The sequence below is a fragment of the Toxotes jaculatrix genome, chromosome 13, assembly GCF_017976425.1.
Source record: "Toxotes jaculatrix isolate fToxJac2 chromosome 13, fToxJac2.pri, whole genome shotgun sequence".
NCBI classification, from domain to species: domain Eukaryota; kingdom Metazoa; phylum Chordata; class Actinopteri; family Toxotidae; genus Toxotes; species Toxotes jaculatrix.
The window spans coordinates 176,599-197,500 of NC_054406.1; the positions used below are offsets into that span (position 1 = coordinate 176,599).

General features: G+C 49.2%; 2 protein-coding genes across 10 annotated transcripts in view; both read left to right on the plus strand.

The window, feature by feature from the left end:
• Positions 1 to 3,087: 3,087 nt before the first annotated feature.
• On the plus strand, positions 3,088 to 7,781 carry LOC121192457 (zinc finger protein 678-like). 4 transcript variants are annotated; one of them, XR_005895194.1, is made up of 4 exons: positions 3,482 to 3,631; positions 4,203 to 4,430; positions 4,820 to 7,608; positions 7,719 to 7,762. XR_005895194.1 is itself a non-coding variant. In XM_041054172.1 (3 exons), the coding sequence occupies exons 2-3, from the start codon at positions 4,220 to 4,222 to the stop codon at positions 6,898 to 6,900; spliced, it is 2,292 nt and encodes a 763-aa protein (XP_040910106.1). In that variant the 5' UTR covers positions 3,088 to 3,220; positions 4,203 to 4,219; the 3' UTR covers positions 6,901 to 7,781. The 4 variants fall into 4 exon arrangements, 3 of the variants coding, with proteins under 3 accessions (XP_040910106.1, XP_040910104.1, XP_040910105.1); XM_041054172.1 differs by lacking the exon at positions 3,482 to 3,631 and adding an exon at positions 3,088 to 3,220 and having other exon boundaries at positions 4,820 to 7,781; XM_041054170.1 differs by having other exon boundaries at positions 4,820 to 7,781.
• Positions 7,782 to 9,170: 1,389 nt separating this feature from the next.
• LOC121191662 (regulating synaptic membrane exocytosis protein 2-like) overlaps positions 9,171 to 20,902 on the plus strand; it is a 26,492-nt gene continuing 14,760 nt past the window's right edge. For 3 of the 6 annotated variants that reach the window (XM_041052938.1, XM_041052944.1, XM_041052939.1), the window contains exons 1-16: positions 9,171 to 9,429; positions 9,697 to 9,878; positions 11,206 to 11,238; positions 11,427 to 11,528; positions 12,051 to 12,261; positions 12,913 to 13,088; positions 14,502 to 14,682; positions 14,897 to 15,131; positions 15,217 to 15,498; positions 17,807 to 17,871; positions 18,827 to 18,946; positions 19,026 to 19,125; positions 19,662 to 19,785; positions 19,954 to 20,000; positions 20,173 to 20,261; positions 20,360 to 20,395. In XM_041052938.1, coding sequence (XP_040908872.1) covers positions 9,712 to 9,878; positions 11,206 to 11,238; positions 11,427 to 11,528; positions 12,051 to 12,261; positions 12,913 to 13,088; positions 14,502 to 14,682; positions 14,897 to 15,131; positions 15,217 to 15,498; positions 17,807 to 17,871; positions 18,827 to 18,946; positions 19,026 to 19,125; positions 19,662 to 19,785; positions 19,954 to 20,000; positions 20,173 to 20,261; positions 20,360 to 20,395 — 1,968 coding nt within the window. In that variant the 5' untranslated portion in view covers positions 9,171 to 9,429; positions 9,697 to 9,711. The remainder of the gene's footprint in view (positions 9,430 to 9,696; positions 9,879 to 11,205; positions 11,239 to 11,426; positions 11,529 to 12,050; positions 12,262 to 12,912; positions 13,089 to 14,501; positions 14,683 to 14,896; positions 15,132 to 15,216; positions 15,499 to 17,806; positions 17,872 to 18,826; positions 18,947 to 19,025; positions 19,126 to 19,661; positions 19,786 to 19,953; positions 20,001 to 20,172; positions 20,262 to 20,359; positions 20,396 to 20,902) is intronic. The other 3 variants (XM_041052940.1, XM_041052941.1, XM_041052942.1) reach the window with 3 other exon arrangements.

Sequence of the window (20,902 nt, forward strand, 5' to 3'; positions counted from 1 at the left end):
CACATTGTCACATAGAAGTTCAGTTAAACTTACGTTAGAAACACATATTTCTTTCTAAACAGGATACTTAAACTGGTTGTTTCAGCACAAAAGACAAAACACCCCTCCCAGTCTACCACACTTGGTTTCTTCCCCTGTGAACCCCCTATTTAACCAACTGGAATGCTAAAGCTCAGGTTTGGCTGTTCCTGGTCTAACAGAGGAAGAAGCGCAACAAAGGAGGCAGGTGAACACAATACACAATCACAATGCCTCTTCTCTTCTTCTCCTCCTCATCCAAATGTCCACACCGCACAAATCACCAACATTTCACACCAGGATTGACATTCTGATAAAGTGAGAAGTGAGAAAGAGTGTGTAGTGCATGTGCCTTACTAAAGGGCACGGGGTCTCCCCGTGACAGACATTATTAATGAATGTATTTTTTTTAATGACAAATAACATTGTTGTTATCAACATGATAAAGGAATATGATTATAGATTATTTGTGATTAAACATTATTTGTTAGTAATTATTTATTTATTATTTTTTTATGTTTTTATTCATATATTTACTTGGAAATGCAACTTGTTGGAAATTAGGCTTCAGAAAATAATTTCATGGTTTAGGAGACTTGATTTTATAACTCTTATGATTTCAACCAGTTAACGCCACTCTGATTGGCTGAGGCAGTATGTCGTCATAAGCCAACCAGTAAACGGCACCCTGATTGGCCGAGGCAACACGCCAAGCTTTTGGCGCGATTCTTCGAATGTCATCAACCGTCTGTCTCTCCGTCTCTGGTTTTATCTCTGTCTAAGCAAGTGGCCGCTCGGCTCCGTTCAGCGTACATCAAAACCACCGTTTTCCACTAAGCCGAAAGTAAGTTGGTCGTGTTTGTTCATTTTATGTTCATGTATGTATTTATAGTGTTAGCTGTTCTGGCTTTGTTGTTTTAAACTACCTAAAACTGCTGTGGCTACAATTGGCATTGCATGTCATCGTATCAGCTAACGTTAGCTAAACATTGGCCATAGTTTAAATGGAATTGGAATTACTTTAAAACGACTGTGCCTAAAAATATTCACGTTAGCTGAAGGATTAACGTAAACAACGTAGCCTAAGCTAAATTCGCTAAGCTAGCGAAAAGAACAAGCTGCGAACTTTATATCTAGCGGCTCTCTCACGGTGGGGAACATGCTTTTTACATGCTAGCGAGCCACGAAGATAACATATTTTTGTAAGCAAACATGGGGACTTGGTGTACGTGTACTGTCTTTAAAGGTTAAAAGTAATATTTAAAGTTCATAAGTTAAAAGTGTTGAAAGTATAAAAATGTAAAATGTGTATTTTCCTTTGGTTCATGGAAATTGTATCAGAGTGAGTGTTCTGTACTTTTCTTAGTTTTTGGAAACGGCGACAGAGTGAGCGCTCTTTCTGTTAATGTTCCAATTCCGCTCCGCTCCGTTTCTTCAGTCAGTGAGTTCGGTCAGTAACACAGAGATTAGCTCGTAAAGTTGAATGTGGTTGCACACGTTTCAGCCAGGGAACGTACAGTCTGTAAGTATTGTGTGTGTGTAGTTTTCAAAGTGGTATGTTTGTTGTGTTGTGTTGTGTTGTGTTGTGTTGTGTTGTGTTGTGTTGTTAGCATTGTTTAGTGGAGTTTGTTTGCTAGCCGCATTACATTTTGCGTAATGTCCTGTTGTTTAATGTAAATTGTGTATTTATGTAGTCACCGTATTTTAGCGTAAGGGTACACGTGGTGAGAGCAGTACAGCATGACTGCAGATTTCCTTTACATATTTCTAATAAGTTTTCTTTTTCTGCTCGTGCAGTTGGATTAATGAAATTTGATGACACAGAGGACAGAGGATGAAGCAAAGGACCGCAAAGAAGTGGAGGTGGAGGATACACAGCAGTTACTCAGGACTGATTATCCATTGTGGAGAATGTTGTCCCAGCTTTTGTGCATTGTCTTCTTTTCTGTGTTCAGTATAATTGGTTCTGGTTGGATTTTACCTCAGAACACATTGTTTAACACTTTAATTTTTATTGTTTTACATTTCTATTGTTCTATATGTATGTTTATTTGTTGTGATACAGACCCAAACAAGGTGGGCTGTGTAATTTATTTTATTATTTTTATATTTATTTATTTGCATTTTTCTATTACTGGTAGTTATTGGCTATCACTTTCATTTAGTTTTGGCAGACAATCAAAAGTAAAGCATGTTTGCTTCAACTGATGAACACTGAAGCAATGTCCACATGCAAGCCATGAAATTCATGTTCCTTGTTTTTACTGGTAGTTGGCAGGAAATTCAACAGAAAAGCTTTATTAGTGACATGTTTGTGCCAGTGACTGACAAAAATAAAAATGGAAATAAATAAGTCGGGGTTGAACTGTGATTTATTGTAAACCTCTGTGTATAACTGTAGTCCCATGTGTTTCCAAAAGGTGGAGGACCCGTTTCCTGTACCAGTTCATTTTCCTGTAGCTTCGTTGGTTCGGCAGCAGGTTTAAACTGGAAATGCATCTCACCTTTGTGCGTTTCCAGTTGTCACCTGCTGCTGAGACAATCAAATGAAGCTATAGGAAAATGAATTGGAACAGTGTGCCGCCTTCTGAAGTGGGACTACAGCCGTGCACAGAGTCTAGAAGCAGAATAAAAACGATGTCTAACATGAGTTTAAATTTGACGTAGAAAAAATGTCCACAACGACCACATTTGGACTACAATTAGCCCTTATTCAGGGGTCCTGTGGACGTCAATACTGGACGTTCGGTAGACGTCGGAAAAAAGACGTCTTCTTGCGTCACAGTCTGCACCTTCAGGGGACCAAAATTGGACGTGCAAAGACGACGTCGAAAAGATGTCGTTTGGACGTGTCTGCGCAGTGGGATGGTGTTTAACGTCCTGATGCAGACAGGAATGAATGTTTGTATATTTATTCATTCGGCCGAGGCCGTAAACAAACACCGTGGTCAGTGAAATGAGACGGACAAGCTCTGATTGTCTGCTTTACTTTTTTAAACAGCTGCGTCAGATAATAAGGAACTGAGAGGAGGGACAGAGTGAGGAAGCCAAACTCCCTGTGAGCAGATTCTGTGATGATGTGTTGTTGTTGTTAAAGAACCTGGTGTGTGAGTCTGAGCCAGAGAAAACAGGAAGTGACTAATTAATCATTGATGAGGGGAGAGCAGCTGCCCGCTCACACACTGACCCGGAAAACACAAAGGTCAGCAGTAAAAACCGGCAGTAAACTTCCACCGGAAACACTCGGAGCTAAACCTACAGGAGCAGTTTGTTTGTTAGCTGAAGCCCCAGCTTTTCTTCGGGAAGTGGCTTTAACATCCCGCCGCTCTGAACCATCAGACCCTCAGAGTGTCGGGACAAACCTTTCTCAGTGAGACGGATATGAACCAGAGTAAAACGTTAGCCCCTCCGTTTTAGTTTTATTTTGAAACCTGCCCCCGGAAACGACCGTGGATATTTTGGGTGGTTTGACAGCGAAAGCGGTTAACGGAGTAACCCGTTAGTTGAATCTAAGTCACGGCAAAAAAAAAAAAAAACAACGTCAGAGCTCCGTTAAACGGGCGAGAGATGGAGCGACGTGGTTCTCCGCCTGGAGCAAAGCTCAGAGGAGCAGGTTGGTTCGACTCTGCTGCCGGAAACAGGCGGACTCCTGAGCTAATGTTGCTAAGCTAACGTTAGCGGGTCCCGGTCAGGTGACGTTGTCTCATGTTGTGTTAATTATCCCGCGTGCTGTGTTTTTACTGAACGTTAGCTGCGCGTGATTCTCGTTTAACCTGCTGTGAGAAACATTTCTGATGGGGCACCGAACCCGAGCCGAACCCGACTGTTGTCAGTCCCAGCTGCATCGATACCGAGCCAGAGTTTGATCAGCAGGGTTTTCTGTTCTCAACAAGCTAGTTCACCTTTAACCCCGCTATGTGCCCATGGTGACCGCGTTACATCACCATGGCAACCGGGTTACATCACCATGGTAACGTGTTCTGCACAGCGAACTGCAGCAGCTGATTCTGATAAACAGGAAAGTTTCAGTCTCGGCTCCACGGGACAGAACAGCCGGAAGTTCTGGTTCTCAGCGCGGTTCTTAGTGAGCTGTTGTTCAGGTGTTTTTTTTTATCAGAACTGAGCAAAGGTTTTTGATTTCAGTCGTTGTTTCTTGATGTTTGTGTATTTGCTGCTCTCTGCAGATGTCCAGCAGCTGTCCATGAGGACAGAAGAGTGTCCCCCCGAGCAGAGGAACCCCAGCCCGGACCAGGAGGACCCAGAGCCCCCCCACATCAAAGAGGAGGAGGAGGAGGAGGAGGAGCTGTGGAGCAGTCAGGAGGGAGAGCAGCTTCAGGGCCTGGAGGAGGCTGAAATCAGCAGGTTCACATTCAGTCCTGTCCCTGTGAAGACTGAGGACGAGGAGGGTTCAGGTAGGAACATACACGTGTTTATTTAACACGTTCTCAGAGGGAAACAGAAACAGAGGTTAACAGAGTAAAAACTGGAGAACACCTGGATTATTTGAGGATGATCCTTGAAGACGCTCGGTGGGATTTAACTTTCATGTGTTTCCCATCTGTACTGAGAACCTGAGACATTCAGGAGGGACGGTGGGTGGTTCTTCTCTCTGTCTCGGGGCTTCTGGGTAATCTTTAGGGGGTGTTAGTGGGCAGCGAGGGGGTGACAGCTGTCCTTGAGGTGGTCCCTTAGAACATCCTTCGTCCCTTCCTGTGGTTCTGCTGGTGCTGTGGAGGTGTCACTGGTCGTGGCAGACACTGCATCAGACCTCTGAACCTGTGTGTGTCTCTGTGTCCTGCAGATGTCCAGCAGCTGTTGGTGAGGATAGAAGAGTGTCCCCCTGAGCAGAGGAGCCCCAGCCCGGACCAGGAGGACCCAGAGCCCCCCCACATCAAAGAGGAGGAGCTGTGGAGCAGTCAGTCAGAATCAGTGTGGAGCTTAAATTCAGAAACACATTTAGAAGTGGACACAGACAACAGGGCGTCGGACACTTCAGGCTTTAAGACTGAAGCCAGGGACGGCGATTGGACAGTGTCCAGGGAACCTCAGTCAGTTTTAAACTTCCTGAAAATCATTGAGGTCCCAGCGAGTGATGTGAGGAGTCACACAGGCAGGAAAACATACAGCTGCTCTGAGTGCGGGAAAGTATTCGGCCGCAGTCCACATCTGAAGATACACATGAGGACGCACACAGGAGAGAAACCGTTCAGCTGCTCCTTCTGTGGAAAACGCTTCACACAGAAGGTGAATCTGACCTATCACATGTCCGTGCACACGGGGGAGAAACGATTCAGCTGCAGGTTTTGTGATGAAAGATTTACTTGGTACACTCAGCTGAAAAGCCACCGGTGCGTTTGTGAGTCCTCTCAGATTCACGAGAGCCGAGCCGAGGAGCCGGGAGACAAAAGCTTCAGCTGCTCCGAGTGCTGCAAAGTCTTCAGCCGTAAGGACAACCTGAACATTCACATGAGAATCCACACCGGAGAGAGACCGTTCAGGTGCACGGTGTGTGGGAAGGCTTTCAAACACGGGGGACATCTGACACAACACATGTCCGTCCACACCAAGGAGAACAGATTCAGCTGTGATGTCTGTGGCAAAAGATTCACGTGGCTTTATCAGCTCAAAAGACACAAGTGTGGCGGCGAGTCCTCACAGCACCATGGACCCTGGAGCAGTCAGGAGGGAGAGCAGCTTCAGGACCTGGAGGAGGCTGAAATCAGCAGGTCCACATTCAGTCCTGTCCCAGTGAAGACTGAGAACGATGAAGAGAAGCCTCAGTCCTCACAGCTCCATCAGAGCCACACTGAGGAGACCTGTGGAGGACCAGGACCAGCCAGGACCTCAGACCCAGACAGACGTTTACAGCCACATGCTGATGACAAGACTTCAGAGTGTGAATGTGAGTCAGGTTCAAACTCTGCAAACGTCCCTGAGATGGACTCAAGATGTCACACTGTCAAAAAGTCCTTCAGCTGCTCCGAGTGTGGGAAAATATTTGGCCGCAAGGAACATCTGCAGACCCACGTGAGAATCCACACAGGAGAGAGACCGTTCCGCTGCTCTGAGTGTGGGAAAACGTTCGGCTGCAAGAGGTCACTGCTGGGTCACATGACGAGTCACACCGGAGAGAAACCGTTCAGCTGCTCTCAGTGTGGGAAAAGATTCGGCCGCATGGTAAATTTAAAGACGCACGAGAGACTTCACACGGGAGAGAGACCGTTCAGCTGCCCCTTCTGTGCGAAAGGCTTCACACAGAAGGTGCACATGACTCAGCACATGGCCGTGCACACCGGAGAGAAACAGTTCAGCTGCAGCGTCTGCGACAAAAAGTTCACGTGGTTGTCGGGATTCAGGCGACACAAATGCGGCAGCGAGCAGTCGGAGCTCGACGACCCCGAGGAGAACGCGGAGCCGGAACGCGGCAGGAAACCGTTCCGCTGCCGTGAGTGTGGAAACAGATTCAATCACAAACACAACCTGAAAGCTCACATGAGGATTCACACCGGAGAGAAACCCTTCAGCTGCTCCGTCTGCAGCAAAGGCTTCATCGCAGGCGGAGCTCTGAAGAAACACCTGAGGACTCACTCAGGTGAGAAGCCGTTCGGCTGCCAGGTCTGTGGCGTCAGATTCACGCAGGGAGGAAACCTGAAGCGACACATGGCTCAGCACACGGGAGAGCGACGGGAGAAACCGTTCAGCTGCTCGGTGTGTGGGAAAAGCTTCACACAGGTGTCGAACATGAAACGACACATGGTGCAGCACAGGGCAGGTGACGCGGGACGGACGCGGGACGCAGAAAGGGAAGCTGGGATTGGTCCAGACCTGAGACAGCGTCAGCAGGATGAAACCAACAGTCTGTGGACGGCTGAAGGTCTCTGACTCCGCCCATAGCTGACTGCACGTCATCTCATAACTGACTCCGCCTCCATACGTATTATGTCAGAGCTTTTAATGGATTTGAACTTAGTTCAATAATAAGACACATGTCCTGAGGAGGGACGGCAGGTCTGTCCTGAGGACGCCTGACTGTCGGGATGCTTTAACTGCTTTCACTCTGCAGACTCTGGTCACGTGGTCGTCGGGGGGGTGGGAGGTGAAGGGTGTGGACGTCCGTCCCATGACAGAGGGGGGGACAGACGAACAGGCAGCTCTGACGGCGCAGACCTGATGGTCGGACACCTGTCCGATCTGTCAGTCACATGACCGACCAGCTGATCGTCGCAGCTCTGACTCCATGTGATGACTGTGAACCGTCAGTATGACTGAGACTGACTCCGGGACCTGGAGGTTCACACACTGTCCCTGAGTCTCAGGTGTCCTGAACCTGTCCCCCAGTGTGTAAACACGTTTGCTGTGTTATTCTTTGTGCTGTTGCCTATGAGCAGGCGTGTGTCCTCAGAGAGTCCCTGTCCTCCATTGTGTCCTGAGCAGAGCAGGACGGCTCGTCACGTCGTCTCAGGTGTTCACCCACATGTTCACATGATCACCTGTAATTAAACATGTACACACACACACACGCTGACGTTACTTTGGCAGACGTCTGGTTGGTTTGGTGACGTAACGACCTTCAGCTCTGAGGTTTTACAGGTTCTGGTGCATTTCTACACTAAATAAACGACAGTGTGTTTCCATGGCAACTGAACTGTCTCAGTCTGTCTCAGTGAAGCATGCCCTGATGTTTTTTGCTTCTGTTTCAGATGAATCGTCCTGAATGATCGAAGCTTTAACTACGAAGACGAGCGGCGAACAAAACTTTTCCTTTTAATTTTCAGTTAAATGTAAAATGTGACTCGGACACGCTGGCCACGTCGGACACACGCCGGCTGGCGGTGATGGTGCAGCGCTCCTCCTCCGTCAGCGTCTCCTCTTTCATTCTGAATAAACCTGAAGCTCAGTTTCTGATTTCTTTAAACACGGTCGGTTCTGGGGACGGAGAGAAGTTTAGATGAGACATCCAGCAGCACCCAGCTCAGACTGCAGAGATGGACCTGGAGACAGACAGGTGAGAGCTGCTCAGCAGGGGGTGACGCTGTCCTGTGATCACACCGGAGGTAGAAACCAATCCAGCAGCAGGAACAGTGTGGTCTGCTCTGTCTGTCCCATGACCTTGATGTCTCCTGTGTTCAGGTGACAGACGTGACTCTGTGTGGACACCGAGGTGTCTGAATCCTCGGTGATGCTTTTGAGTCGTTCTAGTCTGAACTGTTCCACCTGTTCCTTCTCGTCTCTCAGGAGGTTCTGCTGGTCTCTGAGGACATTCTCACTGTAACGTCCTCGTGTCTCTTTCAGCTCAATGGTTCTTCTCCTGTGTGACTTCTCAGGTGAATCTGCATCTTATTATTCTGAGCAGCTAAATTATTTTTTGGTCTCTGGTTGTAAATGTCTGGTCCTGGTCCTCGTCCTCCACAGCTCCTCAGCGTGGCTCTGATGAAGCTGCAGGGACTGAGGTTTGTCTTCATCATCGTCACTTGGTGCTTTCATGTGTGCTGAAGGAGGCGTTTGTTTCCCACTGCAACGTGTGTGAACAGTTTGGATTGTGTGTGTGTTGTAGTGTCAGTTGTCATAGCAACACTGCAGACCTGTTCTACCACACCTGGCAGAGACCAGGATGATGATGGTGTGAAATGCCAGCTGCTGAGCTGTGACTGTGCACTGAGCAGTGTTAATAAAGTTCCGGGTTTTGTAAAAGAATCGTTTACGTGACGAATCATCGAGAGGAAATGTCATGTGACAACCCGTGGGCGTGTCCTTAATCAGGTGCGTACGGGCGGATTTTCCTGTTGGAAAATCAATATTTCACCTGATCACTTCCGCTTTGTACTTTGATTAACTGAAAGGCTTTTTATTTTGAAGGAGTATGTGGTTAAAGGATGTGAGTACTTCCGCCTCTTTAATCTTGTGTCTGATTTAATATCTGATCCTAAATCAGCGAAGAAACGAGTGTTTCCTGGATGAGGTCATCACTGCAGTGATTGATGGATGGATTGATGGATGGATTGTATATCAGTGTGTGTATCTGGCTGCAGTCTGTTAGTGTGTTTAGATCCTCAGCAGACTCACCTGCCCCCCACCCCTCCTCCCCCACCCTCCCATGACCAGCTGATCTTTGTTGTGCGTAACGCCGTCACGCCGTGGCCCCGCCCTCCGGCCCCTCCCCCTCAGCCTATGGAGGATTTATTTATTTTCCCGTCCTCGTCTCCTCCGCTGCTGCTGCGTCTGTTATCACCGCGAAGAACCGACGGACTGCAGCTGGACTCCGCGCCATCAGCAGGCCTGATCGCCGGGGAGGACCGGAGAATGAGAACCGCCGCCGGGACGGGGAACCGACCGCTGCCGCCGCCACTAAACCCCGGAGCAGGCGACATGACTGCGGAATAAACAGGCGAGAGGACGCCGCTGCATCTGTCGGTGAGAGGTGGATGGATGGATGGATGAACAGGTGGATGGATGGATGATCTGAAGGCGGGTGAAGGTGCAGGAGGAGCGGCTCTTCTGCGGATGCGGTGTCCGCTCCTTGAGACTTCATTGCGGCCACAGAGTTCCGCACAGAGCCGCTGAATCCACCTGAAGGTGGACAAAATAATGTGAACGCCCTGCGGTTCTGTGGCCTTCATCATCACCATCATCATCATCTTTTATTGTTATTGACTGACTGAGCGCGTCCCTCTCTTTCAGCGGCTCACTGTCAGCATGTCTGGCACGGCAGGACCTGCACCGCCCGCCGGGGCCGGGCCGGGGCCGGGGCCGGGGCTGGAACTGCCAGACCTGAGCCACCTGACGGAGGAAGAGCGGAGCATCATCCTGTCCGTGATGGAGAGACAGAAGAAGGAGGAGGAGAAGGAGCAGAGCACGCTCAAGTAAGGCGGTGGGGTTATCAATAATCACCAACTGATCATGGAGGTCATCAGCACGAGCACAAATCAATGAAGAAAGTTAATTTGGACATATTTTCAGACTGAGAGAAAAAGCTGCTGCCTGCAGGTCAGAGCTGCTGATTGATGGACTAATCAGAATTATCGATCTGATACTGTAAAACAGGAAATGACGCCAGGAGAGCAGCCTACTAAAATAAAGGTTTTAAAAACTACAAATCTCGCTGTCGCTCGTGCGGTGACGGAAGTGCTCAGATCCTCCACTTCAGTAAAAGTACCACACTTTAAAAATACTGCATTCAAAATCCCGCTTCAGTAAATGTACAAGATGATCAGCTTCCTGTCGTTAAACTTTCACAGTAAAAGAACTTTGGGGAGTAACCTGTCTCCTGTGACTGATCTGAGAAGGACACACAGCTACAGCCCCGCTGGTTTCAATCTGTCAGGTTCAACAGGGAACTCGCCTTAATCTGGCTTTTATTTTGAAGGCTGATGTCGTTTCCTGTGTGAGTGTGTGTGTGTGTGTGTGTGTGTGTGTGTGTGTGTGTGTGTGGGGGGGGGGGGGGGGGGGGGGCACAGTGGCCCACTGACCAGGCCCTGGGTGCTGTGACATCACTGGTTGTGGGCGTGGCCAGGTGTTCAGCCCTATGAAGGTTGATCATGTGATGTTTGTCTGTGTGATTTTATTTTTACGTTTTATTTCTGATTGTTTTTTTTTTCTTCTTTAAATTTATTTATGTTGAGTTTTGACTTTTTCAAAATAAGAGCTGCTTATGGAGAGAGACTGCAGCACAGACGTGCATCACATGATCTACAGATGCAAAATAAGATTTACAGATGCGTTCAAGATCTGTGTGTAATTTTGGGTACTCAGAAATATGTGCTGTGTTTAAGTGCAGAAGGAAAATTGGGGCATCTGTGCTTTCAGTGAATTCGTCAGCTCTCGGTTAGAACGCAGGCATCTGCCATGTGTTGACTGTAGCTAACGAACTGCTGGACTCCCTCCACTGCACAGACACATGACGTGCCGAAGACTGTTCCTCCGTCTACATATTTCCCTCCTGTTAGAAGTGTGTTTCCTGTGGCGTAGCACGCCGCGGAGTCTGTCGTCGCCTGAGTCACGTGACTGAAATGCTTACAGACTGACGTCAGTGGTGTGACGGCAAACACGGACTCTGACGAATGTTCGCAGCTCGTTTTCAGTTCTGTGATGTTTCAGTTTTCACATTTGTTTCTGTTCTGACATCATTTTTATTTAATTTCATCATCATCATCATCATCATTGTCATCATCATCGTGTTGGTGTCTCCAGGGATCAGGAGGAAGTGAAACCTTCATCAGCCTCGTAAGTGCTACAGTCTCAACAGCGTTTCCCTGAGTTCACCTGTCCTGTCCTGAACTACTTCCTGTTTCCCAAACTGACAACCTCAGTCAATTACTTCCTGTATTACAAATTGCCCGCCCCCGCAACCTGCCCCCGCCCAGTGAAGCCGCTTACTTCCTGTCAGTTGATTGTCTGTGTTACCTGGACAGGTGGAATCTGTTCTCGGGCTTCAGTCAGTTGGTCAATAACGTTGCCACCAATGTGTCCGAAGTTCTACAGGTTAAAAGTCCGACTGACGACGGTTCACAGATGTGAGTAAAAAGCAGCCTCAGCTCATTGGATGAAAAGATGTGATGTTCTCTGATGTTCCTGTGAGGTCAGAGTTCCGTGTAGGATCAGAACCGAACTCGGATCCACGTAGACGTTAGGCTCGTTGGAGGTGAACTGCTGCTCACCTGCAGATCAGGTGGTCGCAGTCAGACAGACAGTTTCCGACAGGAAGTTGCAGAGACACTCGCGTCCTGTTCACATCCTGCAGTGTCTCTGCACGTGATTCAGGTGAAGTTCAGTAGTTTTGGAGGCAGCAGACTGTTGGTGGGCCGCCTTAACCTGCAGAGCAGGGGTCACATGACCAGCGGAGACAGTCCAAAGCGTCATATTTGTTTTGTAGCTTCATTGAACGTACTCTTGAAAACCAACCTTCAAATTGCTAGCAGTAATGTTAGTTTGGCTCAGAGTCTCCTGCTGCTGATGAGCTGCTGGACCACCAACCGTTTCCTGTCTGTCCATCCATCCATCTGTCTAAGCTCTGTCCCCTCCCTCTGTCCACACAGGAAGTTACATCAGCAGTTTGAGATGTATAAGGACCAGGTAAAGAAGCTGGGGCAGGAGCCTCAGGCAGCTCAGACCACGAGGGCGGAGTCTCCAACCTGTGGCATCTGTCGCAAGACGAAGTTCGCTGACGGCTGTGGGCGGGCCTGCTGCTACTGTCAGAGCCGCTTCTGCGCCCGCTGTGGGGGGCGTGTCCCTCTGAGAGCCAATAAGGTCAGTGTGAAATGACTCTGATGGACTGAGAGCTGTCTGTGCAAACCTTTCAAATGTCCCAGATACCAGGAAGAACTCACCTGGACTCCTCTAACCAATGAGAGGAGAGCACAGTCTCACCTGGCTGAGGTGTTAACTGCATCAGACCAGAACCAGCTTCGAGTCCGTCAGATCCTCCACAGACTTCCATCAGTTTGCATTTGTCTTGGTTTGTTTAGAATGTCCCCAGGGTCCGAGGACAGGCTCAGATTTGTGTGGGTCCACGTCAAACCTCCCACACTGAGGACTGTGGGTCCAACTCACACCTAAAACTTTTAATATGTTACAGTCAGTGAAATGAATGATCACCTTTAATCCACATCAGATGTATGAATGAAATCATGTAACGTGACACTGACAATATGTGAGGATGAAGCCTGCGGCTCCGCAGCTCCTGCAGTTTCTGTGTTTGAACACTAGATGGAGCCACTGGTCTTCACAGTAGCAGTTCTTCCTGTTACTGGCTCAGAGTCTGTTTTCTCTAACGTGGATGTTGTGAAGGTGACGTCACATTTCAGGTGAAATCAAATCAACGTGAATCTCTTTGGATGGATGGATGAATGAATGAATGAATGAAATAAATGAATGTGTCTCTGTACGTCTGCGTTTCAGGTGATGTGGGTCTGTAACGTCTGCAGGACGAAGCAGGAGATCCTCACTCGCTCTGGAGACTTTCACTCCAACTCGCTGCTGCTGTCTGTCAACCACACCTCACACGGGGTTCCACACCCACCAGTGCAGGGGTCTCCGGGGGCCACGGGGCCCCTGAGCAATGGAGCCACAGAGCGGTCAGTGTTAGTATCAGCATCATGTTTTATCAGAGCTCAGGTCACATGACATGAAGTCCGACATGAAGAGAACCCGTGGAGCTAACAGCACAAACACAAACAGGACAGTATTTTTTATGGCTCTGTCAGTAATTTCCAGTGAAAACATTTTCAACAGGCACATAGACATAAACAAACTTACTTTAAAGAGAAATCACATGTCCTGTACATTAAATGAATAAAGCAATATTGTCTTATGGCTCTGTTAGTAATTTCAAGCGTCCACCTTCCGTTTAGCCATTTTTTAGGGGGGGGGGGGGGGGGGGGGGGGCGTAGCTGAAAGTCGACATCTGCTCTGACTGCTGATGGATAATTAAAACGATGCCCGCTTGCTGCACTGCAATAGCGCGAAGAGTTTTGGTAGTCATGACAACCAGGCTAGCACTGCAGTGAGTCTGTTCGCTACCGTTGCATTGTGGGTAATGTATTGGCGCACGCAAAACGGCAGCGGTCGGCTACGGCCAGCGGGCCAGTTCTAATACTAATCAAATATCATCCCGGGGGCCATAGAAAATTCTTTTGCGGGCCGGATGTGGCCCGCGGGCCTCGACTTTGACATATAGGGTTTAAATGGTTTAAACTGGTTTCAGTGGGACTTGTCGTCCACATCGACCTTTGTCCTGAGAAACGATGACGCAGCTTCACACTGGTCCTTTACTGTCAGACAGATTAATAATTAGTTTGGTTTGTTGTTAATTAGAGTGTGTGACCCCCCCGCCCCACCCAACACACACACACACACACACACACACTCACACACTCACACACACACACACACACACACACACACACACTCCACTGTAATCAGATTAACAGATTAATAATCCTGCAATTCACAGAGGCTTAGCACTGCTGCTAAATACAGCAGCACACTAACACACAGCAGGCTAACAGAAGCTAACAGGCTAACAACATGCACACACACAGAGTGATGTCATTTCCTGTTGTGGGTTAAAGGTGACTGAACAGGTTCCCTCTGAAAAAACAAACTGTTGCAAAGTTTTTTACGTTCTTAGTGGGATTTTTAGTTTTTTACAGCATGTCTACAGGTGAGTGTGTGTGTGTGATCTGAGAAGGAGGGGGAGGAGGGTGAGATTGGGGGCGGAGCTTCAGTTATGATCCAGACATGAGTTATAAACCTGCTGAGCGTGTGTGAGCGTGTGCAGGTTGAATGTGTCGTGTGCTGAGTCGATGTGAAGCTTCAAACCTCCGGCAGCTGAAGGACAAACTGTAAGAAGCAGAGTTTGTCTTGTCTTTGATGGACTGAAGTTTGTTGTCCATCTTTTCTTTGTGTTTCTCGTGTCTCCTGCTTCTCGACAGGAGTCGCACAGGTTTCTCCTCCTCTGTGATTGGTTCATTCTGTGTGATTGACAGGAGTCGGAGCCCCTCGGGGTTGTACTATGATGGTTGGGGGGGCGGGATGCCTCGCTCGCCCTCTGATCTCGGTCTGGACCGCCACGCTCGCTCGCCACACGGCCGCCGTGGCAACAGGGAAGAGGATCTGTGGAGCCGGAAGAGACCGATCAGAGATGGACGAGGCCGCTGGCACTCACAGGTGAGTCTGATCCAACAGGTAGGAAACAGGTGCTTAATGCTGCTGAAGCAACAGTGAAACAAGTTCACCAAACAAGAAACTACAAATAACTTTATTTACAGTTTTACACTTTGTTTTCCTGTTGAGTTCATTCTTTGTGTCGTTTCTGTGACGGGGACACACAGGGGACTGGTCTCTGATGATGATGTTGTCTCTGTCTCTTCTCTTGGACCAGGACCACCCTCTGGACCAGGTTCTGGATGAGCGTGAGCTGCAGCGGCGACAGGAGGAAGAGTTTCAGGCCCGTTACCGTAGTGACCCAAACTTGGCTCGTTACCCGGTGAAGCCGCAGCCGAGCGAGGAGGCCATGAGGATGTTGGCTCAAGTCGGCAGGGTCCGCCACCAACGCCGCCACAGCGATGTCTCCCTGGCAACCTCCGAGCCAGACCACCTCACCCTGAGACACACAGGTAGGAATACAACTAACAACCTGCCGTGCCTTGCTTCAGTACAGAGAGTAGAACCATCAGTGCCTTACCTTCTTCTTCCTCTCAGCTCTCCGTCAGAATCGGCCTCAGGGATTGGTCAGATCCGGAGGTCAGAGGTCATTCTCTGTGGACCGGGCATCGAATCAAGTCAGCCCCACTTCTCCCCGCCGCAGCCCATTACTGCAGCAACAGCTGGACCCAAGCTCCGCCCACAAGAGGAAGGCAGCTAATGAGAGCATGGCGCAGAGAGGGCGGAGGACAGGGAAGATGCATGTGATTGGTAGCTTCAGCAGCTCTGAGGAGGAGCTAGTGACCACACCTGAGTACACCAGCTGTGATGAGCCTGACAGTGAGTGGCTACATTCTACCTGCGAGCTAAAGGCCGTGCCGCCTGCATGAGCCTTCATCTTCATCTTTAACTCAGCCAGATGCACAGTTCACTTACTGATATTTACCAGAGCTTTTGACACATTCTGTTGGTCTTCCTGAGGTGGAGAGGGCTTTGGATGTTGGACAGATGGTAAAATATTTTAAAGGTTCATTTCGTAACTTTCTGTGGAGCGTTTGACTCTAATCCACAGCAAATAAGGTGCTCAGGTGTCGATGGTGTCGCTGCTGCATCTGTAGGACTGAGGGACTGAGTGCAGGTGTCTGCGGTGCAGGTTTCTCCTTCTGAAATTACAGAGTGAAATATGTTTAAATGCTCCTGAACAGCTTCTGACGATGTTCGATGGAACATAATCGCATTAGATTCAGTTTCCTTCAGTCGCCTGTGCAGATCTTTCTCTGCCTTCCTGAAACGAGTGTTTCGGCTTTGAAGGGGTTTAAAGGTAGAACGTTAGCAGAACACGTTCCTCAGTGTGAGAGCAGGTGAGTAGAAACAGGAAAAGCAGAGTGACCGTAGACACAATGAGAGAGAGACACAGAGTTTGTGTTCTCTCTCTCTCTGACAGTAATTAGCTCAGTGTGATAATCTTCTTACAGCTGAACTCTGTGTTCACTCAGTGTGAGCACTTTTATCCTGCACTTCCTCTAACAGACACCAGAGGGTTTCCTCTAGAACTCAGAGAACCAAACACGCTGAAAGATCACAGTGGAACAACTGAAAGAAGTTCTGCGTTCTGTCGGGCTGCCCTGCTTACATTACCCATAAGTCCCTGCTCAGCCTCGCAGTCGGTCCGTCACCGTATTGGACATAGCTGTGCTGGAAGTGGTGACTCACAGTTTCAGTTGTGAAACCTTTGAGCAGCTGAGGAAGTTTCACAGAATGAGAAGGGGTCTGCTGTGTTTTGTTATGGTATGTTGCAGACGAAGTTGCTGACTGTGTTGCAGTTGCTGCAGGTCATCTCTCAGGAAATCAGGTGACTTTCTGACAGGTTAATCTCATTGGACCAGGAGTCACCTGCTCAGAGATTATGAACTCTGACTGGCTCAGAAGTTCTTGGCTCCTCCTCTCAGGACTGGAGGTGACGGAGCAGCTCAGAGTCTCTGCCGCCGCCACCCTGAACACACCTGGTCATAAACAAGAACCAGGACGGCCTTCATCAGAATCTCAGCCTGACCCGTCCAGGCCCAGAGGAACCTCACAGGCTCCTGGAGAACTGGTGTGATAGTCTGATTGGAGCAGAACACCTCTGTGTGGCTGCCACAGAACCACCGTCTCTGCTTCTGTTCAATTGGATTAAAAGAGTGTGGATTACCAGCCTGCCTCAGACTCTCAGTGGGCACATAGGAATAGATGGTGATCTGGAGGTCTGAGGATTTCTCGAACTGCTGGATCACTTTAGGATCTGTTGGATTTCTGTGGCTGGGGTTTGGTAGAAAGGTGGGAGGAAAGGGACGGGGTTGAAGGTGCCGAGCTCTGAACTGCAGCAGCTCAGGGAAGCTAAGTGCAGGCTAACTCTGCGAGCTGTCGGCCGCGTCTGCAGCGAGAGGGAAGCTAGCTCTCTAACAAGCTAACGGTAAAATCGTAGGCAGAGAGATGGACTCAACGTTCTGACTCCATCCATTACAGCCAGGCATGAACGGCTCTGCAGCCTGCAGGCAGAGCTCAGGGCAACAGGCACTCACACACACCGCGAGGAGGAGGAGAGAAAGGAGCTGCAGCCTCACCTTCTCCTCTTCTTCCTCTTCCTCTGCTGAATCCTACTCCTCCTCCTTCATGGCGTTCAGACAGACCTGTGAGTACTGAAGTGTGTGTGTGTGTTTAAAGCTGCTTTAACACAGTGGATCTCTGTGTGTAAAGACGGATTACAGGCGACATGTTGAGACTCTGTGTGGTAGAAGGTTCCGACCCCCGCCAGCGTTCACAGCCCCTCCCCCGGTTGTTTAGTGTCGGCCGCGTGTCGCTCTGTCAGAGGTCCAGTGCTTTCAGCCGCTTTGTGTGATGCAGTCGTTTGGATTTTACTCTCAGGACACTTGTTGCGTCGCAGCTCGCCAACATGGCCGCTCCCGGCGTGTTTGCTTTGGGTCGGAATCAGAGTGAAACCTCGAGTTGCTCGCTCTGACATACGTTGTTTAGGGTGAGCCTCGTTTTCTGGAATCTCATCGTGCAGGTCGACTGTCGCTCCACAGACTGTTTCACCTGAACTCTCTGCTTTTAATCATGTTTGACCTGTGACCTCTGCTCTCTCTCCTCCTGGATGTCTGGTTGCTAGGAGACATGGACAGCCAATGGTGGGATCATGGTTCCTGGCACGGCGAGCCTGCGCCCATGTCTATGGTAGGACTAAGCCCCCCCCCTCCCAATTTACCCATCAGTCTAAACCCCCTCCCCACCCATCCCACACCCCAGCCTACCAGGTGACAGCAGGAGGGGAAACAGAAACCGGCCAATGAGGAGACACCTTTTTAGCTGCCAGCCTCTCTGAGCAAATCAGAGCAGCTGCAGCACAGTAAGGTGGGTGGGGCGCGTGGGTCGGAGGAGGAGGCTGATTGGTGAAGGATTTGGGTGTCGACACCTGCAGCAGCACCACGCTGAACGAAGAACGGGTGCCACTGAGGATAATGAGGTTCTACTTTGTTCTCCTTCCGTGAATGATGATGTCACAGCTGACAGGGCCAATCAGGAGCCAGCACTGCATGTCACCTGATCACCGGGCCAATCAGCTTCTTGTTTCTCCTTTGTCATCTTGTTCTCTTCTTCTGCTGTCAGCGTCTGAAAGCCTCAGGTCTCAGGTTCTCTGGTCTGGTTTCTCCTCCTCAGCTCCTTCACCTGTGTGTGTGTGTGTGTGTGTGTGGGGGTCAGTGGTTCTTCAGAAAGAAAGTTTGAGTCTCCAGAAACATTTCAAACCTTTCTACCTGAGGTGACTGGCGATCTGTTTCCAGGTCAAAGGTCAAGTCCGATCAAATCACTGACCCACTGAGCTGGTTGGTATGAAAGGTGCGATTCCTTCAGCTGCGGATCTGATGTGCTCATCACAGGCTCGTTCAGGTGCCTCCACCTGCAGCCGCTGTTCACCTGGTCAGACCACAGAGACCGTCAGAGGACGAGTGCAGAATCTGAAATACGTCTTCATCGTTTACATCATTTCGTTGAATCCTCAAACTGTCTGAGGTTTTCTGTGTCTCAGGAACATTAAAGCACAAAGATTCAACAGCTGATTGGACTGAACTGTTGTTGCTTGTTGTCATTGTTGTTGCTAAGCAACCACATATTTACCACTGTGACTCCTCAGCAACCAGTCACATGGCAACCGTCCAAGGATGGCGAACGCCTGATTGGTCGAATTCTGCTGAACAAGAGAATGAAAGATGGGACGGTTCCCGCGGATACGGGAGCGCTGCTGGGACTCAAGGTGACGAGCTCTTCTTCTTCTTCTTCCTCTGACCTCCGTGCTAACTTCAGTGCCTTGCTCATGGGCTGTCTGTTTTCAGGTTGTCGGAGGGAAGATGACAGAGTCTGGTCGTCTCTGTGCGTTCATCACCAAGGTGAAGAGAGGAAGTCTGGCTGACACCGTGGGACACCTGAGACCAGGTAAACACACCTGACTGCAGATTAGTGAGTTACTGTAGCTCCGCAGAATTGAGGGAGGGGCAGGAGGAGGATCACCATGGCAACCGGAGTAGATCACCATGTTAACCGAGTTAACCACGGATGGCTCTGGATTAGAAATGATTCTGTCAACAGCTCAACTACTTACCAACCACATCAGTGGAACAGGAGCCTGACAGGGACAAAAGAGTTAACAGCAGAGTGAATAAAGAGCAGCTGTGATCAATCAATCAATCAATCAATCAGTCAGTCAGTCAGTTGATAGATCGGTGGAAACCTGCTGCCTTGATTCCTGATCACTTCTGATGATTCATGATGATAGTAATGATTATTTCCTGTCATCTGATTGGTCAGTAATTGGACTGTTGTCTACCCCGGTTACCATGGTGATCGACAAGGATGATCCGGCTTCGTGGTACCGGTCCTGAGAGAGAAAACTTTGAGCGCATCACATGTTAATTACAGCCAATCACATGCGACATGATCCGTCTTCTTCTTCTTCTTCTTCTGTGGTTCAGGTGATCAGGTTCTGGAGTGGAACGGTCGGGTTCTTCAGGGAGCCACGTTTAATGAAGTTTATAACATCATCCTGGAGTCCAAACCAGAACCACAGGTGGAGCTGGTCGTGTCTCGGCCCATCGGGTGGGTCAAAGGTCACACGGGGTTATGTTACAGACACGAATGCGTTTGACTGACTCAGCCCCGCAGAGGTTCAAACATCTGGATCAGTTCTGATGCTCTGCAGAGAACCTCAAGTTCTGTTGTGTTAGAACGTAAAGTTAACAGACTGTTTGTGATTTCTGTTCTCAGAGATGTTTCCAGAGCAGGAGACGGCGCCCACGTCCAACTGGACTCCAGTGAGTGTTTTACACAACAAGACGAACCAGCACAGAGAGACCACAGAGACACCACAGAGACGACACAGAGACACCACAGACACACAAACCAGCACGGAGACACAGAGACGCCACAGAGACACAGTTTGTCCGTTCTTTGTTCTATAAGCTAAGGACGTTTTTCTGTGTTCAGGTTCCAGTTCCTTTGACTCTCAGAAAGTCGGTCCGTCCATTTCTGTCACATCTCCCATGAGCCCCAGCATGCTGTCCGGACAAGTGTCAGTAAGTTTACCCAGCATGCAGTACACCGCCACACAGTCCACAGCCAATCAGCTATCAGTTAAGAGCTGTCTCCATGATGGTGTGTGTGTGTGTTTCAGACTGTGAACAGGCGTCCTCTGGTTCCCCGAATTCAGGTAAACTGTAGAATGCAGAGAGAAGTGAGACATCTGTCCAGCTGCTTCTGTCCAGCTGTTTCTGTCTAGCTGTTTCTGTCCAGCTGTTTGTTGGCTGTGTTTTAGTTGTTAGCCGAGCTCCTGTGTAGATATTAGTTCATCATTAGTGTCGTGGAAGCTCCGGCCGTCGGTGTGGTGCCGTGAACCGCTCAGTGTTCCTGAGACGTCGTGGAGCTCTGCGGTTCTGCAGGGTTCCTCTGTTGTTCCAGGGTCTCTGCTTCTGTTCTGTGTTCCTTTCATTAATCATTATGTAGGATTCTGACTGTTTGACTGTTCAGATGTTCTCTAATGAGACGCTTCTAGTTTTCTTTAGGGTTCATCTGCTGTTGTTAAGGGTTCTTCCTGCTGACAGAGTTCAGTCTGTGGTGCAGGGAGCAGATGTTGCTCTGTGGCAGAGTTGTGTTACTGTCACTGTTCTGCTCTGTGGTCTTTGCTGTAGCTCAGTCCTCACAGTTCTTCAGTGTTCTC